Genomic DNA, 11,867 nt, shown 5'->3' with positions numbered 1-11,867 from the left:
CATGTTTGAAATCAACTTCAGATATAAAACACATTTTCCTCAAAGATGAAGTTAAAACATTTACCTTTCAGTATAAGAATTAGCCCTTGGTTAATCGGCACGATCTGAGCATCCGCCACACCCCCATCTCCCATTGGACCGTGGATGTAGCATGCAACAAATTGTCAGTATCAGCCATCCACGGTCCAATGGGAGATGGGGGTGTGGCGCATGCTCAGATTGTGCCGATTAACCGTTTGATATATTGGTTGATGTATTATTTCCTCAGATAGCTTGTATATTTAGAATTTTAATAGTAAGGGACTAAACACGTTTAGCAATTATGCCACATCAATGTGGAACGCCCTACCCACAGCTGTAAAGGAATGTGAATCACTACGTTCAAAACCACTATCAAAGAACACCTACGGGAGACTGCAATTCTAAATGGGCCCCTGTAAATGTCCAAACCCAACCCCCTCCAATGTAGTTTCCCCCCCACCCAACCACCTCCAATGTAGTTTCCTACCCAACCCCCCACCCCCTCCAATATACAGTTTCTTCCCCCTCAAATGTATATACTCTTTTTGTACTCATAAACAGTACTGTATATTTGTAGATCTGGTATGTCATAAATGTCTAGATGTAACAGTACTGTCTACCTGGCTGTATGTCATGTATGTTATGATGAATTGAAAATGGGGGACCCTGATGTAAACAAGACGAAAGTCTTTCTCTGGTCTGCATCCCCTTAACAATTGTGTGTATTGAGCCGTACTGTACTGTACCCATTCTGCAATCTACAATTTCCAATCAATCAATCAATCAAACTCCAATGTAACTGGCACCAACGTCTGACACCAAGCAGAGCATATAGACCACTGCACTTCCGCGTTACATGGAGCTCATGGGAGATAGGGGGGGGGGGGGTAAATGAATGAATGTTTAGATGATTAGAGCCTTGGCGTAAGTGGTTGTAGCTACGGCTGTCAGGGTGCTGGAGTCTAATCATATATATGTTTATAAATATATCTATGTTGGAGATAATCGCTTTTCCGCACCTACTCTCCAAACTCCACATGCGCAGATTGCCCAGGGAGTCTCTCTGGTTGTCCGTGTTCAGGAGACACAGGTCACAGGTGTATAAAAAAACGATATTGGATCATGTTTCGCCTTGTTTCGAACTGGTTATGCTTAGGCCCTCTTTCGAAGTCGGTTATGCTTAGAGTTTGGAATCAGGGCTGACCGTCTATTGCGCCCTGCTCTAAAGATAAACTCTAAGCATAACCGACTTCGAAAGAGGGCCTAAGCATAACCAGTTCAAAACAAGGCGGACATTAATAACATTTTCAATCAATCAATCAATAAATCAATCAATCAATCCAATAACACACGCTAACTTAAAACAGCGCACCTCCGAGCTGCTTCTATATTCTGTATTATTATTGTTTTTGTTATTTTCTTGTGAAGTTCTATGTATTGTGATTGTGTTTAATGTGTTGTCTTGTTTCATGTGAATAATAATAAAAAAAAATTGATCAAAAATAAAGTAGGTTCGTACTACTAGTATAGGTTCGTGGCTGCCACAGGCTTGCCCAGTGAGAGGATTCTCCGGCGTTGCAGCTGGACCCTACTCTCCAGCTGGACCCTACTCCCCTATTCCAGCTGAGCTGGAAATACCGGAAGTGTTGCGGTGGTCGATGGTATTATGACGCAATGACCCTTCCTTATTTAATAGTTTCCTTGAAGGGAACAAGGAAGTGATTGTATTGCTAGTTTGAAGAGCTGGAAATTGAATTCACAGGCTGATGAACACCGACCACAGAAACCCTGCTGTTTTTATTTTTTAACAAACATAGGAACGCATGTTCCTGCGGGGCGGCGGAGCTGAGGATCGGGTTTATATGTGAAGCCAGAGGCAGTTGTCAGAGGGAAGGGAAACAGTGTGGCACCGTGTAGCTGTGAAGCTAACAACATTAGCTCGTCGGCTAGCAGACAGTGCCAACATGGCAGCAGGGGCAGGTGGAGACACTCCAGGTGGAGAGGACACTACAGGGAGCCGGAGACAACACGAAGGTATGCAGTATAATAATAACCTTCATAAAGCAGGTGTTTATTCAACCGGTGCGGTTCAACCACAACACGACGAGGATTTAAACATGGATGTGGAAAATGTATAAGTTTAATCAAATCTCGCTACTAGAGATACCAACTGACTGTCTGACTTATCACAACAATTACTTGTCTGTCTTGTCGATATGAAAATGAATGGCGAGGTTTCAGTGAAGCCTTTGGCAATGGAAGCAGTTGATGACGTGGAAGAGTGTCTGGTAGTGTTAGGTGGGTGTGAAAAAGCCATAGGATCCTGTTGCTATCCCACACTTGTTACACACACACATATACAGACGTCTCCCTTGTAAATACATGTAATACTCTCTCTCTCCCTCTGTCTCACACACACACACACACACACACACACACACACACACACACACAGAGCCTCTACACTACACGGTGTCCTTTACCTTGGCTGATATAAAGGAATGTATTTATCTAGTCAAGGTTTCAGCTGGAGACCAAACAGAACCCTAGACTTCTACACTCCTCTCCTACACACACACACACACACACACAGAGACAGGCCTCATTTGTAAAGAAATATAATCCTTCTCTCTTTCTCCCTCTCTCTCTCCCTATCTCTCTCTCTCACACACCCTGTGCAAACACCTATGGGACAAGGAAGTGACTTTGTATTGATACATTTTACGAGATTATTCCTGATTGGAATGTGTTGTATATCCCAGTTGGAGACACTAGGCTGATATAGTATTGCAATATGTGTTTCCCCATGATTCAATATTTTTTTTTAAATGTTTGTTTTTAATATGAAACATATACACTTGCATAACAGACCATACATAATGATTAACATTTTCCAAATGACACTTATGTGATATATTTGATGTTTTTTTGTTGTCATGGCACTGCTTTCATTCAAAATGGTCTATTTTAACCACATTTTCAATGCAAATTCTTTATAATATGGCTTCAACATGTGGTTTTTCCTACGCCCTCTGACCAGGTCTCTCTGTGTTTCCTCTGACCAGACCAGGTATCTAGGTGGTTCCTAGGTCCACTGACTAGTAGGGATGCCCCGATCACAACAATAATAATAATGACAAAACAATAATAAATAATAAATACAGATCTAACTAACCAATACAAAACGTTTTTGGTTTTGTTATAGCAGCTGGCAGTAGTATATACTGTAGGTCTAACACAGGAATTCTCAAAGTCGGGGCTCCGGTCCAGATCCGGACCGAACCACAACTGTCTCTGGACTCTTAGCAAATTATACTTTTCATATGTATTATCTGCGAGACATGACCAGGGTCTCTAGGTGGTTCCTAGGTCTCCTGACCGGGGCCTCTAGATGGTTCCTAGAACCGCTGACCAGGTCTCTAGGTGGTTCCCTGGACCAGGGGGTCTAGGTGGTTCCTCTGACCACTGGTCTCTAGGTGGTTCCTCTGACCAGGGCCCTCATTTATCAAGTTTTCGTGGAAAATGTTCTATTTCCACACGTAAGCACAGAATTTAGAATGTGTGCACGCACAAAAAAAACGGGATTTATCACACGTGCGTACACAGGTCCTACGCACACCTGTCATGATAAGACTCTGCACTACACTGGTTCACCTCCTACCTCACTTACAGAACTGAGCTTGTCTTCTTGGTAGGCGCTAATTCATGGACACAGGCACAGCCTGTCACCTGCGGCGTGCCGTCCCCCAAGGTTCTGTCCTCGGCCCCACCCTCTTCACACTATACTTGGTCGTGTCATCAGCCGGCATGGGATATCCTTCCATTGCTACGCTGATGACACCCAACTCTACCATCACCACCTTCGTCACCTTCATCCATACTGGCCACCTGCCTTGAGGAGATAAAGGCGTGGATGACTCACAATTTCCTGCAACTAAACAGCTCCAAGACAGAAGCCATTCTAATCGGCACCCCACACCAAATAAAATCATCCCCAATAACCAGCATTACCTTTTACAGCCAGAACCTCCCCCTCTCACCTGTAATCACTAACCTGGGTATAAAAATGGACCCCCACCTGACCTTTGACTCCCACATTAAGCACATGTGCAAAACCTCATTCTTCCACCTCAGAAATATAGCCAGACTCCGTCCCATACTCACCCTGCCAGATGCGGAAAAATCTCCCTCCTCACCCATCAGTGTATCCACAGCAACGCCCCCTCCTATCTAAAATAACTCATCGCTCCCCTGACCTCCACCCGCTCCCTCCACTACTCTGGATACTCAAACCCATACGCAAAACTAGGGCTGGGCGATATGGCCAAAAATGATATCACGATAACGATATGATAATGTTATCATATCACTCGGTATCGATAATTATCGATATTGTATTAAATATATATATATATTTTTTTTATAAAAACAACAGATGTATTTTGCAGCAATTCTTTGTCGTTGCCAGCCACCATCTTTAGTGTTACAGCCCCTCACACTCCAGTTCTCAGGCTGCAGCTGGTTTGAAAGCGAAAGTAAACAGGCTTCTCTGCTGGCTGTGGCTCCAGGGGAGTTGAATAGTTCAGGCTCTGCTAGTTTCTTTTCTATCTTTTGGCGTTTTTTTTGGTGGACAAACCACTGCACATGTGCACCGTGACTCGCGATTGGAGACTAGCTGTCAAACTGTTTTAAATTAGAAAGCAAACAAAATAAATGGACCAAGAGAAAAATAAATCTCAATTTGGTCAGTATTGTCATTTGGACAAGCAAAGCCATTACTTTAAGTTGCAGGCAAGAAAGACAAGTCTGTCCACTGTCTCTGGTTTTAAAGCTGCCCTGTTGCAGGTAAAAAATTTTTTTAATCAATCGATATCGATTATTAAAATATATCACAATAATTATCGTTATCGTTTTATCGCCAAGCCCTACGAAAAACACCTCCACACCATGGACGACCGGGCCTCTAAGAGCACCTCAGTCCGTTGAGGCTTTTAAAATGGGACTAAAAACATTTATTTTTAACAAGGCATTTGCCTAAATGGACCGACTGATGCCTTGTTTTTTTTTATTTGATTATATATTTTTTTATTTTGATCTGAATGTTTCTTCCATTTCATTGGTGGTTTTATTTATTTTAATAGTTTTTATTCATTTAAATCTTTATCTCTTTTCATGTAGCACTTTGAGATTGTCACAATGTAAATGTGTTACAAATTTAATTTATTATTATTATATAGCTTACCTTCTGTCTGCACTATTAACGGGTTCAGCGCGACCCTCGTCGATGCATCCGTTATAAGCGTTTGCCTTGCCCGAGTAGTTAGACCCCACCCGCACGCCGCAGCTCGGCCCAGACACCAAGCCACATCGTTTCAAATGGAGTGCAATAGCGGCCGCAAGGTGTTAGGCGGTGGTATTGGACGTTTGCGATCGCAGACCCATTCCCAATGATAACATCAGGCTGGATGGATGAATTATGAATGGAAATAGCGAATAAAAGAAATAATGACCAAAACCCATCTTGTTGTGAAGGATCAGATTAAACCGAATATGTATATTTATTTATATATATATATTTAATTGTATTTGTATATCGTTTGATATCCCCTGTATATTCCTTGTACAATATGCATTGAATATCCCCGTTTCTACTAAACAGCCCATAATAGTTTCATTCTACCATTGGACTAGAACCTGGCGCCAGGTTGCCATACCCCTAGGTCCAAGTTCAATCGTGCCGCCTAACATGTCGAGGCAGCCCCCGGTTCCGCGCAGTAATATGCCGGGCGAAATACGTGTGGTACTATTTGTTCATAGCGCATATATATATGACGCTCGTAAAGTAGAACTTTCTTTTAGTCCAGTTCTTTACCCTCCAACAGAGTGACAGACGCAAAAGCCTCCCCACGAAGCACGTGCGGTGTAGTAAGGCCTACTTGGCCCAGAATAGGCATTGAGATATCGTGTAGATTAATAGTTGAATGGTCATAGTTTGGCACCATACCGTCGAGTTGGACGTATTCTATTAAGCTAATAATAGTCTATTTATGTATGGTGCATCGTTCGGTTCGAGTTCTACAGTTATCAGTACCCCCATCGTTCCTGACGTTATCTGGACGCCTATCCAGGCTGGTCAGACCCCTAGTGGTGATTGCATCCGAGGAGCTCCGGGTCAAGAGCGACTGGACCTGTATATTGGATTACTCTACCCGACGACGGCGAGCCTTCCACGGCTCTTGGATTATGCTTTATGTGCTTTGATTATTCCATGGATAAAGGCCAACACTGTCGAGTGTTGGAATTACCCCCCGGAGAGGACTACAGGTGAGGCGGCGCTCTACACGTGAGGTCGCACCACGTCTCTCCGTTGTGGACCGGCAGATACCGTTCCACAGAGGGTCCAGCTGTGTTCGTCTACGGCCCGAGGTTCTGTGGGCACTGGGTCTAAGACTTTGGATTCTCCCAAGACACCGTCGGCCAGATGGGATACCGCCAGCGACTTCTCTAACCCCCCCCTCCTACTGTCTTACAACCAGCGGGACCCCCCCCCCCCCTTAGTGTATCCAGCTATAATTATTTAAGTACTATCGCTATCGTTTCCTAAATATTCCAGGTTGTATACTTACTCCCTGCGCAACCAGAGATTGGACATTCAATGTTGATTTACCTACGAATACTCATTTGCCATAAAAGTGCATACTTAACATTTCAAATCATAAATGTAATTAAGTGAATATTGTGTACACCCTTTGCTGTATTAAATATTCGATTTGGTCCATTTGTGTTGGTTCGTTTCATCAGGTGGGAAAGTGTTCATCATACTTATATCTTGTACTGGGTGGCCAGAAGTTAAAGTACATGAGGTAGTGGTATTAAATATCATATCTAACAATACAGTCAGGGAATTGTACCCCTCAGCTACACATCTTTTCTCGGGTTTGGCGCTCAAGCGATGGCGAGTTAACCCGACTTATGTCGGGTCTGGCGTCCATTGTGTTAACATAAAAATGCCATCAACTATGACTGCTGCTATTGATCCTGGACTGCTAGATACCCAATGTGCAATACTGTTGTATACTGCAATACTATCAATTTTACACACACAATCCTCATTTTCATATATGTATATACATTCCTGGGCCTAAATTCCATCCACAAGAAGTTCCAGTCTGGGTTTAAACCTTGCCATAGCACTGAGACAGCTCTCCTGAGAGTCTTAAGTGATCTCCTAGCTGTCGAGTTTCTCAGTCCAACTAGGAGAATCCACATAATCTCTGGCCCCCCTCACATGTGGTGTCCCCCAGGGTTCCATCCTGGACCCAATCCTATTCTCCCTTTACATGTTGCCATTGGGCTCTATTTTCAAAAAACACAATAATCCCCTTTCACTGTTTTGCAGATGATATCCAAATGTATCTCCCACTAAACTCTGTCTCCAAAGAATCACTACTGCCCTTATTAGACTGCCTCTCCGATATTAATACCTGGATGCAACTTAATTTTCTAAATTTAAACCAAAATAAGACTGAGGTGATTTTGTTTGGATGCCCAAACACCCTTGCTGACTGTGCTGATGCCCATGGCCCCTTAGGTTCCCACAACCATCCTGTCATAAAAAAATCTTGGAGTCTTCCTGGATAGCTCCCTCAGGCTAGAGAAGCAGGTTAGCTCTGTTGTTAGAGCTAGCTTTTTCCAGCTCAGGTTGCTGGCAAAAGCGAAACCATATCTTCCACCTAAATGCCTAGAGACAGCTATCCACGCCCTGATTAACTTCCGGCTTGACTACTGTAATGGACCTGTCTCAAAACCCTGCCCTCTTTTCTTGATCCTCCAATCACAGCTGTCGCTTACCTCTGACTTCCTCGTACAAACAAAGTTTGTACGAGGAAGTCCGAGGTAAGCGACAGCTGTGATTGGAGGATCAAGAAAAGGGGCAGGGTTTGAGATAGGTCTAATTTATGTAGGTTAGACCAGTCCACCTTACACCACCTACAGATGGTTCAAAACGCTGTGGCACGACTCCTGACTGGCACACGGAAGCGTGAACACATCACACCTGTCCTATCCGCCCTTCACTGGCTTCCGGTTCAGTCCAGGATAGATTTTAAATCAATATTTATCGTTTTTAAAGCCCTAAATGGCCATGCCCCTCCCCACCTCACACATCTCCTATATATCCACACCCCGTCCAGAGCTCTGAGGTCCTCAAATCAAATGCTCCTGGACGTCCCCAGAGCAAGGCTAAAAACCAGAGGCGATCGAGCCTTTGCTGTGGCTGCCCCGCGCCTCTGGAACAGTCTACCTGTAAATATTAGGTCTGCCCAGTCACTTGCCACTTTTAAATTAAAGCCTGGCTAAAAACAAATCTTTTCAGCCTGGCTTTCTAAATCCCTTGCACAGTTATATTCTTTTAATGTGATTTGTATGTATTTATGTTTTAAATAGCTTGATATAAGATATTCCTTTATTGATCCTGTAGTAGATATAACCATTAGGAATAACTTACTCAGTCAAGTGGATCCGGATAATAAATGGCTTTATTAACCAGAGAAGATCAAATGTTACAACAAAGAAGAGAATATGGCTGGAGATCCCTCCTGAACTAACCAGCTTCGTCAGTCCGGTAGAAAGATCCTAATCAGGGCGCCCTCGTGGCGCATACCATAGTGCCTCGCGCACCTACGCGGCCGACCCGGGTTCGATCCCAGCTCCCGTCGTTATTTGTCGCATGTCCTCCCCACCTCTCCTCCCGTTCGCCCTCTCCTCTGTCGGTCCTGCGTGGCCAATAAAAGCTGTAAAAATGCTTAAAAAAAAAAAAAAAAAAAAAAAAAAAATCCTAATCTCCCGCTCAGGAGTTGTTTATGTATAGAATACAGAGGGGGGGGGGGGGGGTAAAAGGGGAGGGAATCATTATGAGGAGGTCTCCTCTTAATATATACCACAATCCCCTTGGGTAAATTCAGGCATCATAGCAGCATGGGGAGGGGTGGTACCGTACAAGTAAAAGCAAGCAGTGTAAACAATATAACAAATCAATATAATTAACTAACTGAAATGTACAGTATTTACATAAGGTGCAGTATGCATAAGTATTATTGTCCTTTTTAGGTTCCTAGTAGTTGTAGTCTTGATTTTTATGCAAACTGTTCAGCACTTTGTCAACTGTTTTTTGCTGTTGTTTAAAATGTGCTATACAAATAAAATGTACTTTACTATATTACTTATGTTGTTCCACTTTTATTCACTTTTCTTGTCTTACTTTATTTTTACATTACTATTTCTTGTTTGTCTTCCTGTTTCCTGCAGTGAACAGGAAGTTGAAGTATATCAGCCTGGCGGTGTTGGTGGTCCAGAATGCATCTCTCATCCTCAGCATCCGATACGTCCGCACGTTGCCTGGTGACCGTTTCTACACCACCTCTGCTGTCGTCATGGCAGAGATCCTCAAAGTCACTACATGTCTGATCATCATTCTGCTGCAGAAGAGATGTAAGAACCAGTCTGTAAACAAGTCCATAAACCAGTACGGGCTGTCTTAAATACTTCGAAGTATTTAATACTTCGCCCCGCCCCGCCCCGCGGTTCAAGCAACATTTCATGTATACACGAGGAGACAAATCAGCTGGCACCGGAAAATAGTTGGTTTTTCCTCGCGAACCGTGACATCATCAGTGGGCGTGTCATAGTGGGCTGTGAAGACGAGTAGTAGCGAGTCAGCACAAAAGAATACACGCACACGCGCTGTATACGTTTGAAATGAATCGTTCCAGCAAAGTAGGCTTTTATTATTCTAATTACTGTTTTAATGGGTATCACAGTAGTAAGTCCTACTGTAGAACATGACATATTAGCATGACATCTGATTTATTAATGCCAATAATAAACGACAACCGCAATTGGCACTTGAAAAGTGTAAATGATGGATTAGTCAGTAGATATTCATTGAAGCCCGTTTAGCTCAGCAGGTTAGTTTCCCTGCCTGTGGAGCGAAAGGTCCCGAGTTTGAATCTTGGTACATTTTTCTTTCTTTTTTGTAACGTTGATTAATTTATACACTCTGGTTGATAAGATAAGATATTCCTTTATTGATCCCCTTGGGGAAATTCAGGCATCATAGCAGCATGCGGGTTGGGGGGGGGGGGGGGGGGGGATACAGGTAGTAGAAACTACACAAGCAGTGTAAACAAATAAATCAATATAATTTACTATCTAACTAACTGAAATATACAGTATCACAGTATTCACATAAGGTGCAGTATGCATAAGGTAGTGTTATTGTCCTTTTTGGGACACCGGTGTATACATTAATTAACGAAGGAGATTTGGCCCAATCCATAGATGTGCGACTTGGCCATAATAAGGTCATTTATAGGCCTGATATCAAATTGCATGCGTTGGGATGGCAGAATTCAGTACTGTATCTACAAAACCTTCTGTTTAATCATCTTCCCTTTATTAATTTGCTTAGATTTTTCAGGTCTGGTAAATTTTAGCATAGTGTTATTCATAGTCAAAGATACAAAGAAAATATATATAGAATTGATATTCTCCTTTGGTTCATTACAATTTACTCAAGCAGACACAATATTTCTGACACTGGGAATACATTCCCTGAGATCCATATATGTCCCTAGGCCTAGAATCAGATACCAAGAACATGAACAAGGACCATTTAAAAAAAATCTGTAAATGTTTATTCTACGTTCTTATGGAATGAATGACAATTTTTTTTTAATTTTTTTTAATCAATGGATTAAAGAGCCAGACATTGACGGGCAAAGAGCCGCATGCGGCTCGCCACCCCTGATCTAGACTATCTCTAAATATTAGTTCTATGCGTAGGGCCTGGGCGGCCAGAGCATCCAACTGTTCTAACAGCAATATATAATTAATTTCAGAAGCAGAACACACACAATAAGTTATAATAATATGTTCTGGTGTCGTATTTGGGGGCAATTGACCAATGGTAGGTTTTTTTTTTCTTCTTAGAATTTGGTCTTGCCTAAGAGAAAAGAAAAAATAAGAAAATATTGATGAATCCCAGGTATGAACAAAATAAGAAAATGCTAGTTAAGAACAAAATAAGAGGAAATCTGTTCTTATATCGCTTTGTGAATGAGGCCCATTGTTGTTACTGTATGACTCTATAGTCTCTCTGTGTCTCTCTAGGTAACTTAAAGTAGACAGTGTTGTTACTGTATGACTATAGTCTCTTTCTCGACACAGTGTTGTTACTGTATGACTCTATAGTCTCTTTGTATCTCGGTCTCTCTCTAGGTAACTTAAAGGAGACGGTGTTGTTACTGTATGACTCTATCGTAGTCCAGTATAAGGACACATTGAAGCTGGCTGTTCCCGCTCTCATCTACACGCTACAGAACAACCTGCAGTATGTGGCTATATCCAACCTGCCGGCCGCCACATTTCAGGTGAGTTGTCTGTGTGTGTTTATTGTAGTATAACAATCTCAATAAAGAACATTTGAAACAATGTATACTCAGTACAGCGTGGACACTTTAACTGTAGCAGCAGTAAAACCAAACTAATTACAATTTTTTTTTTTAAATACAGAGATCAGTTATCAAATACAGTGAAATACAACTATTTCAGTCCTGTTAATAGTAGGAATTTATTCCTCTCTGCTATTCTCTCCACTCCCTTCCTCTTTTCCTATCATCCTCTCCTATCTCCCCTCCACTCCTCTCTATCCCTTCCCCTCCCCTCCTCTCTCCCTTCCCTTCCCCTCCTCTCTCCTCCCCTTCCCTCATCCCTCTCATCCTCTCCTCTTTCCTCCGCACTCCCTTCCTCTCTCCTCCCTTCCCTCTCATCTATCTCCTCTCCTCTCT

The 11,867-nt window shown here is 42.6% G+C and overlaps 1 protein-coding gene across 1 annotated transcript in view; it reads left to right on the top strand.

Moving 5' to 3' along the window:
* Positions 1 to 1,745: 1,745 nt before the first annotated feature.
* Positions 1,746 to 11,867, top strand: part of slc35a2 (solute carrier family 35 member 2) — a 31,660-nt gene continuing 21,538 nt past the window's right edge. The window contains exons 1-3 of the mRNA XM_084332957.1: positions 1,746 to 2,055; positions 9,328 to 9,510; positions 11,299 to 11,450. Coding sequence (XP_084189083.1) covers positions 1,986 to 2,055; positions 9,328 to 9,510; positions 11,299 to 11,450 — 405 coding nt within the window. The 5' untranslated portion in view covers positions 1,746 to 1,985. The remainder of the gene's footprint in view (positions 2,056 to 9,327; positions 9,511 to 11,298; positions 11,451 to 11,867) is intronic.

Source organism: Notolepis coatsorum, assembly GCF_963971535.1.
Source record: "Notolepis coatsorum genome assembly, chromosome: 17".
Taxonomy (NCBI): domain Eukaryota; kingdom Metazoa; phylum Chordata; class Actinopteri; order Aulopiformes; family Paralepididae; genus Notolepis; species Notolepis coatsorum.
The sequence above is the reverse complement of the archived record's forward strand: the minus strand, read 5'-3'. Positions and strand labels throughout refer to the sequence as shown.